Below are 12,967 nucleotides of genomic sequence, written 5' to 3' on the forward strand. Positions count from 1 at the left end.
GCTCTCTTATCTGCTCCTCAAAAAGCCTTTTAACATCTTTTAACATTTAAAATACACATAAAACAAAAACATAAATTTTTTTTGTAGGGATGGCGCTTTGTTTGCATTTACAGTGAAAACATTCAAAGTAACATAGATGCTGCTGCTGAAGCTCAGCCATCACTTTAGAGAACTTGCACAATTTTCAGCTCTGGCTGTTTGAAGAATCAGCAATTATTCATTGTGTTTACTTTACTTGTTACAGTTTTGACTGTTTTAGTTTCCCAAATCAGACTCTGGATTATTACAATCACGTTCACTTAATTTTACAATTTGTCACTGGGTTGAATTCTGAGAAAGATCTGCTGGATTGGCTTACAATACAAAACATACAGCATCAAGGTCTCCTCCGGTACAAACAGAAACAGTTTCAAATAGCAGTGCACTGCCAAATGGTGAAACAAGGATAATGGAAGAATACATTTGAAAAGGCTTTTTCACTTTAGGGCACATCAAGTAGCTACATGCTTTTTTATGACAAAAGGAAGTGAATGTTTGAGGCTATATAATGCTCCAGAGCGACCAAGTAAACTCCAGCAAGACAAAGAAGCTCGTGGTGTATTTCTGGAAGAGGAATTGTCCTCTAGCTCCGGTCACTATCCAGGGTAAGAACATCGCGGGGGGGGGGGTAACACCTACAAGTACCTGGGTGTTCACACGTGTGACAGGTTGGGATGGGGGGTGAATGTGGAGAGATTGTGCAAGGGCCAGAGCCAACTCCACATCCTGAGGTAGCAGAGATCCTTCAGTGAGCTGTTGAGGACTTTCTATCACTCTGTGGTGTCGAGCGCTATCTTTTATGCTGCTGTGTGCTGGGGCAGCAGTATCAGAGCCAAGGACACCAACAGACTTAACAGAATCCCTAGAAAGGCCAGCTCGGTCCTGGGGGCCAAACTTGACACAGTAGAGATGATGGCAGAGAGGCAGATGCTGGCAATGAGGTTGGCAGTTATGAAGAACTCCTCCCACCCACTCCATAAAACACTAAAAGGGACAGAGGAGTACAGTGAGCAGCAGACTGCTCGTGCCCCAACAGGTCATTTCTCCCCTCAGACATCAGATTGTAAAATTCTGAACTCCAGTTCCACTATTCACCCATGCATCATCTCTATGATCATCTGCACTGGTCACTTTTTCTGTTGTCACCATTACTTTAGTATAGCTTCATTCTGCACGGTTCATGCTCTCTGCACAATACTGCATGTACAAATATACTGTAACCCCCCCCACTGCCACTTTATTGCTATGGACACTTCAATTGTAACCTCCTCATCCATGTATCCGTATGCACTGCAACATCTGTCCATACTGCACATGTTGCATGACACTGATGTATCACCGCTGAAACCAACATGAACTGTGATCTTATAAAGGAATATACACTTCTATTAATAAAACAATCCTGTAATTTTTTTGCTCTACAGCTATAGTGATATATGTAAACAGACACATGTACTATATATATACATATATATATACATACTATATAAATTCTCTGTTTATATTGTTTTTTTTATCACCGTTATAAATACATTTCTATTTTATTTTATGTTGCTTCCTTCTCTGTGTATTCTGTGTTTATCTTGTACATAATCTGCTGGAGAACTTTAATTTCCCTTTGAGATTAACAAAGTGTTATCTTATCTTAATTTTGACAATACTAGAGTGAGATAGAGGCCGTCAATACTTGAGCTTGGTAATTTGGAGCTTGTTTTCAGTAAATACCACTACTAAAGGTACCACAGTAACTTTAACAAAAACCGAGGAAAGGAAACCATGAAAATGTAAATCTCAGCTCACATAACCGAGATCCCTTCATGCTGCTTTATAACGGCTCATTACCTCACCGTAAGAAACATACACATCCATGTGTACAAACACCCCTACGAGTCTGCATGAAATCCAGATGCAAATCTGATGCAAGGGAATATTTATATTCATACATATCATGTACCCTTTTCCCTGGCAAGAAAGCAGATCACACCGACAACCATCTCACGTAAGAAAAAATATATATAATGTGCAGAATCTATATGTTGCCTTTATACATGTGTATGTGTATATCAAGACGCTGCAGTTTGTCTCCACACGATGCACTGCGCCAGAATATGATATCAAAAATCTGTCAAGTGTGACTAAATATTTTAATTGTTCCCACCAGTGCTCCTGAATTTTAGCAGGTCCGCACACCCACCAATGTGTAGACACGTTTGCCTTTGAACGAATGTCATGAACATATTTTATTACCTCCCCTGAGAACAGCATTTCTAAAGTGAATCACCACAAAGTTCAGAGTTTTGGGGGCATTTTATTGTCGCAAGTCCATCTGAAATCATCCCTGTTCGCAGTTGTGTTGAAGAGCAAGGACTTTGTCATGTGGGCAGCGTTGACAGTTTCAGGAACCGCTCGTGTTTTTAGCTGCAGTGTGAAGGCAAACAGTAAACTAGAAGAGTGAGTGAGTGAAGGAGCGTTGGTGTGGCTGCTATCAGGGTGGACAGAGGTGTGCTGATCGAAGCAGAGCTGGGAGAGCAGTAGTCTGATTCACCGAATGTAAAATGTTGGTATAAACCTGACATTGCTCGACTATTTCAGGCGACATTACACTCTTTTGTTACTGTTTTTAGAGCCGCTGTTGCAATGGGAAACAACAACAACCTCCAAGCTAGCAAGATACATGCTGAAAATGGCAAGTTTTGACAATTATTTGGATCATGCATTTCGACAGGTCTATTTTTTTTTTTTCTGTCTTTTATGAAATGTATCTATTTTTATGCCAGGCTGTAAGTGTTCCTCCAAAACAAGTTCACCCGACACTATTATGCAAAGGCCCCATCGCTCCATCCTGGGCTAAGTACTAGCTACGATGATTGTACGTGGTTTAAAGACAATATAAACAAGCCAGAGCATTTTTTTTTTCCCCCTACACCTAAATAAGATATGAGCCAGATCATTCTCTAGTAGGGCACGACGCGGTGGTGGGGGCTACGGGAGACAAGTTGAGCAGCATAAAATGTAAATATTGTGGTACATCTGTATTATGATCCACATTTTGTGATGAAAACACATCATGCAGTCCTTCGCCCAAAACAGAGTTCCTGAATTATGTGTTGATACATTTTGCTGATCGTAGTGAGCTGGAATTTATTCCAAGGAGCAGTAAAGGGTGGCTCTGAGCTTTTCAACCAGATGTGGAGGATGAAGCAGGACACTGTTTGAATCACCAGTCATTACAAAAAAAAAATGATCAAGGTGTATATGAACTGCCAAAAAAAGTGCACCTAGGTGCTTGTGCACGTAAAGGAAAAAGTTAAGTGTACCAGTGCAACCACTGTAAATGTTAGTCAGGAGCCTTGACATGACACCTGGTTGCTATAGCAACACAAAAGAGCTTAGCACAGTGAGAGCAGCCGATATATGCAGGGCAGATGAGGATAAATCACCAACAAGCCGTTTGCCTTTTCCCATAGGCACAATCTGAGGAGCATTTTCAATCTTTGACCTCAATCAGATCGTGCAGCTTTTCTTACCGCTGCCCCTCTACCAGAGGAGGCTCTGTCATCATCAGGGTAACAAATATCATGGCCTCTGTCATGTTTGATTTAGCACAGATGTGGTTCAGAGGTTCCACTTGGACCGGGCTATATATGCACAAAAAAAACCACTGAAGCATCAGCCTAAATGATACAGTGGTGCCACGGCTAATAAGAGGAGCCTTTAATCTCCAATATGAGGTGCGACACATTTGATATGAATCTCTAAGTGGTGTTGGAAATTGAAATCTTCTCCACCCAAATCAAATATGTACAAATCAAATAAACAACGTCAGATAAGATGTGTACCACATTGCCGCAAACAAACATTTAGTGAAGAGGAAGAATGACTTGAGAGATGAGGTGAGCAAACAAGCAAGATGAATTTGGTAAACGTTAGCGAGGGCTGCGTGCTAATGTTATACTGCATGATTTCTGTGTAACAAAGCTTGAAAAGATCCACTGCTTTTTAGAAACGTGATTGTGACAAACTTTATCTGAGCACAACTTGAAAGCAAAAAAATGCATAAAAAGTCAGAACTAAGGGTGATACCCTGCTGAGTCCTTAAGTGCAAACACACATAAACACGCTCACACGTGACCATTTTAACATTCATTCAGAACCCCGGGCATATTAGCACCTCTCTGCACCCATCTATCCTGTGGGGTTTGATCCAGCAGCTACTATCCTTAAAGAACAGCCTCCAGGAAGCTTTTACTTCCTTTTGGGAGGCGAACTGGAGAAAAAAAAAGAAAAAAAAAAAGGGGTGGGGGGGGGGTGGGAGGTGTTGAAGTCAAAACCCGCGTTAGAGCGGGGAACATCTGTCATCATGCCAACAGAGCAGATTTGAGATTTATTGCTGGATCACTGTGAGTGTCTGCGGTATTTGAAAAAAGACTTTCTCGTGTTGACAAAATCTATACTAAACTACCAAAGCTCACAAGAATACTGCATGTGAGTGCCATTTTGCAGTATATTGTTTAAGTTAGGTACGACATGGCTGCCACAAAATGATGGATTTACACTCGAGTAAATAGTGATGATGGAAAAAAACCAGATGTTTTTGTTTTGTTTTGTTCTGTGCTGGATTACTGATAGTTATTTACCTCTTTAATGGGTAAAATTCCCTTTTTATTCCTTTGCCTTGCAGAATGCAGGGATTCCTTCTGATATACTAGTTGCATTATACTGTACTCTACAATGTTAATATAATAAATTTAAAACTGTGTTTATTAGGCCATAACAAGGACATCAAAATTATGCATAATGTGCAGCTGTCGTGCAAACGTCTGCTGGCTGCTGTGCATCTATAATAAAGACACATTTTGAGGGAAGGATTTGGCACTGTTTAACTCAACCAACCTTCTACTGCCTACTGAAACAGTGCTTCAAAAAGTTGCCCACTCATCATGGGTTTAAATCAGAGACACACACACACCTCTGCTTTCTTTCCTGCATGTCCAACTCATTCTGCATCGTAAAGTACTTTAACCCTTAAATGCCCCATAAATAATTTTGCTCTGCAGATTCTCCTGATTTCACATTACTTATTTTATTTTTCTTCTTTGATTGTGACAGAAACTGGACCACATACGTAGGCACAGTCATACAGGGGCACAAAGTCCTGAGCATCTCATCTGTTTTTTACTGTGCCATTGATCAGTTGCTTATCTTGATTGAAAAAAGTTCCAGTTTCTCTATAGTGATCAATAGACTGAAAGCAGGAGAGCATAATCTAGATGGGCAGTAGAGCTGACCACAGCCAGACACGGCCGATAAACAACAGCGTGACACCAGGCAATAAACAGCACCCACATACACATAGGAACACCAGCGCCACTTTGAACTTGTCCCTGTGTAATTACAGAGAATTGAGTGAGCAACAAATTAGAACCAACTGTTAATTAACAAATAGATAACACATAAACACACAGTCAGAAGAAACTACTCAGCATACCTATTATTCTTCACCAACACTCAATCAATTCATATCATCCATCTTAATCTCTCTCTCACTCCCTTACACACATACACATGCCCTCCAGCAAGTGATAAGCGTGTGATCAGCAGCCTTACTGACCTTCCATCGCATACTTCATATCCAGGGCAAAGAGGCTCCACGTGATCTCGGCGCTGATCTTGCCCGCATTCAGCTCCTGCGGAAACCTGGTGGAATTGAAACAGATTCCAATCAGACTCATTTCCGCATAATGACATGCTCGAGTGGTTGGCCTGATGGCTTGGCCCAGTCTGAATCTCTAGCAAATGACTTAACAGATGTACAAGAGGACATGGTTGGTGAATCTCATAATCTAATAATCCACCGCCATTTCCAAACCGACTTCAATTGGGGCGGAAGTGAGATGTGTGCACGTGGCTTTAAGATGAGGGAACGTACAGGAGGAGATGACAAAGCAAAGGACAGAGACTCAGGGTGGCAACCTATTTGGTAAGTAATCTGCTATTTTGAATTGCTATAGATTTTCAGTCAAAGCTTGAATGTGAGGTGTCAATGGTTTAATTATCCGAATCTTCAAACAGTGATAGGGGGATGTTTATAGATGATGGGGCCTTGGCCTGAGAAAGGTCAATTTATCTGAAAATGTTTTACTTTTGCAGGAGACCGCCTCGTTTGCAGCAACAAACACATTTGTCGGGAGATTTCTATCGAAACAGTAATCATCTGCTCAGTCGGGGCACTCCTGCACGAAACCAATGCGCAAGCCTGCTCGCACAAATACACAAAAACTCTTTTTGTCTCCACTCCCGCCACGTTGGCACATCCTTTTCTGGAGCAGAGCAACAAATACTGAGACTAGAAGGTTGATTTGTACTTCTAGTGGCAAACGTGGAAAAACGAATCCCAGAAACAATTGCTCCCTCTTTTATCTCTATCACTCCCTGAATCTTTCTCTCCACCTCAGTTATTCTTCGGGATTGCACCCATTGCATGGCGCACTGTAGGCGAGACAGACAATGAAAACCCTTCATGGTTAGAATGAACATAATATCAGCAGCCACTCTGTAAATCTATAGATGGTTTACGATTTACTTATGTGTGGTGAAATAAATGTTATCCGCATGAAGAGTATTTCTGGAAATAATCTCTAAAGCTTCTTATGCTTTACACTTCTAAAAAACAACTGGAGCATCCTTTTTTGTATTTCCAATCATAAAATAAATTCTGTAGATCAGTACAGTGGCCTGAAACTTTTGAGACGTTAGATTTCCTTGTAAATATTCTCGGCACAGAGCAACAGACTAACATTCGTTTTTCCCTTCGGCTGCAGTGCATTTAAAGGTAACAAGTCCACTCCTGGGTTTATCGTGAACAAGCCGAGTTGCTGTCATTCTGGAATTTGACTGGGGGAATGTGGAGGCATTTGGGCATGAATATTGCAAATCTATCATTAGACAGTGTAGGAGAGACGGCTCAGGGCATAAACAGAGTCTTAATAAGCGTTTTAAATCAGCAAGAAGAAGGAGAAAAGAAAAAGGGGGAGGCATTTGAGAGGATATGTACGAGCGAGGCTGAAAGAGAACAACATACTTCATCTTATTTCTTTTAAGGCAAGCGACACTTCATTTGCCTTAGGTCATATAATTTGTTTATTGTATTAACAAATCATCTGAAGGGTGAACACCTTCCACCTCCCACAACACCATCACCACAGCCAGCCCCGTTTTTGCAAACAAATCTCTAATCTGTTATATAATTCAGCAACAGTGCGTGCTTCTTTCATCCATCCATACGATGGCTCGCCATACAAACCATTTTTCACTGCTGGCCTCTTCACAGATTTCTTGCGCAACACTGCGCTCATTCATGTCTCCACAATCAGGAAATATATTTTGCAATTTTATAAGAGCTATTTGGCAAAGAGATTTTTGTTTTTGTTTTCTCTCATGCTTTCTTACTGACTTCTCTAACTAATTTTAAAAAAATAACTAAAAATAATCAATAATAAAATCAGATACACTTTTAGAAGGTGTCTGTTTCATGTTGTGTAATTAAAAATGAAGACAGAATTAAGCTGAATAAATAAATATTTTATGAAAAACTGTAAATATTGAACAAATATGTAATCAGTATTAGTCATATCAAGGCCCTCAAAAAGGTAATTTTTTAAAACACTTACCCAAACCTACAGAACTAATTGTAAACCTAAACAATATTGATGTTCATTTGTGCAAGGAGGGTTCGGTAGAGATGATATTAGCACTTTAAATAAAGGACACGCTGGCAAATTATAGTTCAAAGGATACATTATAACGTTAACAAAATGTTCAAAAATGTATGGGTAAGCAGAATATTCAACCTCTCTCTACAAAAGCTGAAATACCAACCCATTATGTGCAGTTTGAATATGCATCTGATCAGATTTCTGTATAAAAAATAATGCACATTTAGTAAAAATAAAGAAGTACATACTGGTTAACGACTGGAGTGTAAGCCGTGCGGTCCTCGTCGATTACAGACACCATGAGAGTGATGAGCTTTGGCCAGAAGTCCAGGTTCTTTATCGATGGTCCCTGCTCCTCTCTGGGAAGGTCCTGCTTCCGGCTCTATAAAAAAGGAAATATGAACGGTTACCACATATGCAGTATATCACTTGTAATTGGTAGTGTCTGAGTCCACTATTCTCGTGCGGATTTCAAATGACCCTCACACGCAGTAGGATTTACAGACAAAAATGTAAATAAACTACACTGTCTGATTAATTTCATCTCACTGATATCAGCCTCACTGTTTATTGTTCTGCTTTTATATTTCTGCTCCAAACCAAACATTTCCTATTGCTTTTAGCAAACCATAAAAGGTGGCTTTTATTGTGAAGTAGGTACATTGTATTTGTATTGAAGCCAAAACCAGACATGGTAAGTTAAGGCATTTTTTCTGACAGTGGATTAGTCTTAAATATTGAAGTGAGTAATTGCATAAAAGATGTTTGACGAAAAATGGCAGAGACCTCAGCAAGGAAACCAAATCCTTTTACTGTGTCCTGCTGTTCTGAGAAAAAATACTTGCGCCGTGTGCAGCATGAAATTAGATCGCAGAGGCTCATATCATGGTGGAAAAAGGCAGATTACAAACTGAACTCTTTACTATATCAGCATGAGTTTGTTCGGCTGCACTGGGAACAGGCACACTTGTTGTTCTTGACTCGAATTTCTGACTGCGTAGCTGCACAAAGAGTATTTTTTTTAGCAGAATGTGACATTACTGCTACAATCAGTAACCGGGTGTGTTCTCACATCAACCAGGGCTGAAATAAAAAGAATAAAAACGTAGTTTAAAAAACATTGTTAATAATATGTGTGTAACGTATGTAGATGTGTGTGCATGTCGGAGTCTGCCGCAGAAATCTCTGTTGCTCTACTGGGGTGAAAGGTGTTTAATCCAAAGCGTCTCACTGACTCTACCATCTGCTCATCTCACACTGAGTGCGACCGCACTGATCTCCAGTCAGCAAGTAACTGTCCCACTCGATCACTCCACAAAAAACAAGAAAGGCCGCCCACACAGTAAAAAACAAAAAAAACAGCTGAGTTCACATACTGCCACAACCTCACGCTTACTGACAGCCCGGCATCATGCGCAAGCACGATGACATGAGAACACACCTACACACTTATGCACCCTGACAATGACAAATATTATCCATGACTACGGACTGGGGGAACATACACTTCTGAGAGGATGCAATGAAAACACATTCTCTCATTTGTGTTCATCATTCTGACTGAAGCAAAATGTATTTCTAATGAAAAGGAAATTCTGTTAACAATGAAACATATTCAGATCAGTTATTGAATAAGTTACGCTGAATTATTTAACAACCTTCGGTATATTGACTTTGGTGCAGAGGAGATGTTGTACGGAGAGCTGTGAGAAAGGAAACGCTACGAGTCCATTTATTCTCAATACAATCCCGACACACTCCAATCAAATACTGCAATAATCAACTCGCGTCTGATGAGGTTGATTCTTGTTTTAAATATGCGGTGATGAACGGCATGTTACGCTGTTACATATCGGGCTGACATTGCATTCGGAGGAATTTAATCTCACCGGAACAAGAAACACCGATAGAGTTTACAGCTGACAGCGACAGTCGATCATCTCAATCCAGGGTGTGCTGCTTTAATCATTCGGGTTTGGTGCTGAAAAGGTTAAGTCTATCATCCAGTGCGCCACAGACATGAAAAGAGATTACTACTCATCCCAGGTTTCATCGCATGGATCATATTGATCTAAGGCTCATGAATTCCTACTGTAATTTTCACATTGGCTCAGCACCCTGGCCATTTTCTATGGAGCACACATGAACATGATAATGGTGGAGGCAACAGAAGGAGTGTCTGAACTTCATATTAAACAGAATCTTGAGTGTGTCGTGACTTGCAGCTTAAGCAGGACAAATGGTAACCTGCGTTCACATGTTCTCAAAAAAACGACAGCATGGGCTACAAGAACTGATGAAAAATGACTGAGAAGTGCAACCACGCTGTGATCATAAATAAAAACAGGCAGTACTAATGACAGATTTACTTGTGCCAACAATCAATACAGCTACAATATTGAAAGGTTAACAAGTGATTACCAGTAAAAAGAAAATTAATATCTGGTATGAGAGGTTGGGACCATGAGGGGGAGACATGCTACTACATGCCGGAAGGTAAGTTTCTGTTAAATTGGATACATGAATAATAAAACAAATGTCTCAGCAGGAGGTAGGTCAGCTATGCAAAGCCCGTCTATGCGTGCATTTGTGTGTGCATGCATAACTATATGCATATGAAGGGCACTAAAGGGCATGTCAACCCTACTAAAATGGATGAATCCCACTAAAATGTAATGTAGAACCCCTTTGCTTATTAGTATTCACTTCAGCTAGGTACAAATGCTTTGACTAGGGTGATTGAGTAGCCTGAAGTCTTTTTACAGTCAACAATACACCCATGGGCTTCACTCTCAGGTGGAGTAGGAGGTGAAAATGGCACTGATCTAACAGTTCGGTGCAGGATCACTACTTCTGGTGCACAGGGTGCTGAGGGCACTGGCATAAATATTGATGGCAGTGTACAACTCCTCTAGGGGGTCGCGAGTGGTTTATGTTTATTGTTTAGCACTTTCAGTCCCTATGTGGGAGAAATCAGCATTAGCATACAATCTGCTCCTCATCAATTCTCTCAATGTGACACAAATTACAGATTCTCTGATTGAAGGATGTTCTCGGAGAATGTGATCAGATTCCCAATAGAAGGAGCCGTTGGCAGAAGCTGAAGCTGCTGCGATGCATTTTAAGGGCCCGTGAAAATAGTTTGTATGCGTACGTATTGTGTGTATGGAAAAATACACATAATCTAAAAACAAATTTCAAAAGAGCAGTTAATTCCACCACTTGGTTATGGTTGACAAATATGTGAAAATGCTGGTTAGAAACATACATATCAAATCAATTTGGATTGCTTGCTCAATAAGTGTTCTGTCTTCGAGCTTCTTCTCACAAATAGGCACAGTGGATTCCTGCCTGTGAATGCCTGTAAACCATCAACAAGCCACCTCTTCAGAAACCAATGTCTTCTCTTCTCCTCTACTTATGCATAAATATTTGCATCATGCATAAGAAGGTGTGCGTATGTACTTTTTTATAGATGCATGTTAACAGGTATTTCTGGTCTGTATACCATGGGTACTTCTCTACCTTTCGTTCCTGGCCGATGAACCAGAGGAAAATTTTGATTCTTTGGTATTTTGTCCTTTTCCATGATTCCTTTGCCCTCTTTCCAATTTCTTTTAAGTTTTGCTTTCAAAAATCCTACCATTACAGCCAGGACTTTCGAAACACTTAAGCCAGATTTCCCTTTCCCCTCCCTCCCCCGACTCATTTTACACCCAGGCAGAAGCAGAGAGCTTTGTTGTTACGTTATGCAAGACGCCTCGTCGTGGCTGGGATATTTCACTGCTTGCCTGGCCACTGTGTCAGCTCTCGTGTCGCCACACTCAGTCACTGTTAGCAACTGGAGAATTGGGGTCCGCGATGCGCTCTATCTGTCGTGTCAGAGGCTACCTACTGCGTGTGAACATAATAATTTATAGCCACAATGAGGTTTACTTTGGGGTGAAGCTGATGTCTCTGTTCCTCTGCCGTGGAGGAAACATTGATGGAGAGGCTGTCTACTGTGAAACTGTGGTGGACGAAGATGTAATTAGCGTGAGTGTCTATCTCACCGGTTTGGTAATTGCTTACAACCCCCCAGGCTGTTTAAACAAAGGAAGCTTATTATTCAACTTTTGAGCAGATTGCACCCTATTACGACCTAAAAAGACATTATCCTCTGCGGCGTGGAGGCCATTCTCCTTGGGAAGCAAACTGGAAAATAATCAGGTGGAGCTGCCTGTTGACTGATTATTTACTCAGGTGACCCCAAAGCGCAAGTAAACTAGCACACAGAGATCGTTATGTGTTTGGAGAAGCAAATCATAAGTGATGCTGTCTTTTCTTGAATGTGTAAAATAATTTTTGGTTCTCAATCTAAAAACCTTCCTGCACTTGCTCATGGCATATTGTTGATATTCTATTAACATCACTTATGAGTAGGCAGTATGACATCATAACTTCATGCAAAGACAGTATATCATTAATGCTGAAACGTATTTTTGGAGCCCTTACATTATCCTTGTGGACAAAAAAAGCCTGAAAACAACTGAGCGCTGCCTCATGTTTGGCTGCTTTCATACAGCTCTTCACTGCAGGCTCTCTTTCTTACGAGGGTGCAGTGTTTCAGGCAAAGTTTGCGATAGACAGCGTGTACATTTTATTGTCTGGTAAATGGCAGTCATGACATAGATTATTGATTTCCCTGCATTTGAATATATCAGTACAAAGCACACTAAAGCTGAAACGGTGAGTGTGATGTCAGGTTTATGACAGGCTGAAGGTGATACATGATAAAGGCATGATGAGACAGGTGTCAGCACTTGGTAGAAAATGTAAGTGTTTTTAACCTAAGTCTCTAAATATTAATAAATTAGAAGTGTCTCTAAGTAATAATTGGATTCAAAATTAAGTTATTTTCCTGATATTATTTGGATATTGCTTCTACATTTATCTAGGCAAAGCTACATTAAACAGCTTACGTTTTGCACTGATCGTAAGATCATGACGACTCCATTAAGTGTCAGTTATCTAGTTATTGTTGCCTGTCTGCCAGGTTAATTACCAGATGTAAAGTTGCTCGGTGAAGATGGATGATGACTGCATAAATCGGTGCAGTATCCTGTGAGTTTCTCCCATTAAAACCAGCAGCTGTTGCTCAAAGTGCGTGTACTCATCAAATCATGATTCAAAAATGCAGAAAATATTATACTAAAAACCATTCCAATAATAAT

At 40.5% G+C, this 12,967-nt stretch overlaps 1 protein-coding gene across 2 annotated transcripts in view; it reads right to left on the reverse strand.

The window, feature by feature from the left end:
- The window catches only part of LOC138213314 (protein unc-13 homolog C), a 106,643-nt gene that overhangs the window by 38,732 nt on the left and 54,944 nt on the right, over nucleotides 1-12,967 (reverse strand). For both annotated transcript variants that reach the window (XM_069174338.1, XM_069174337.1), the window contains exons 17-18: nucleotides 8,003-8,136; nucleotides 5,651-5,736 (exon numbers count right to left, since the gene is read on the reverse strand). In XM_069174338.1, the coding sequence (XP_069030439.1) occupies nucleotides 5,651-5,736; nucleotides 8,003-8,136 (220 nt within the window). The remainder of the gene's footprint in view (nucleotides 1-5,650; nucleotides 5,737-8,002; nucleotides 8,137-12,967) is intronic.

The sequence above is a fragment of the Embiotoca jacksoni genome, unplaced genomic scaffold (genome assembly GCF_022577435.1).
Source record: "Embiotoca jacksoni isolate LCO1_2020_lvr unplaced genomic scaffold, fEmbJac1.0.p SCAF_6, whole genome shotgun sequence".
Taxonomy (NCBI): domain Eukaryota; kingdom Metazoa; phylum Chordata; class Actinopteri; family Embiotocidae; genus Embiotoca; species Embiotoca jacksoni.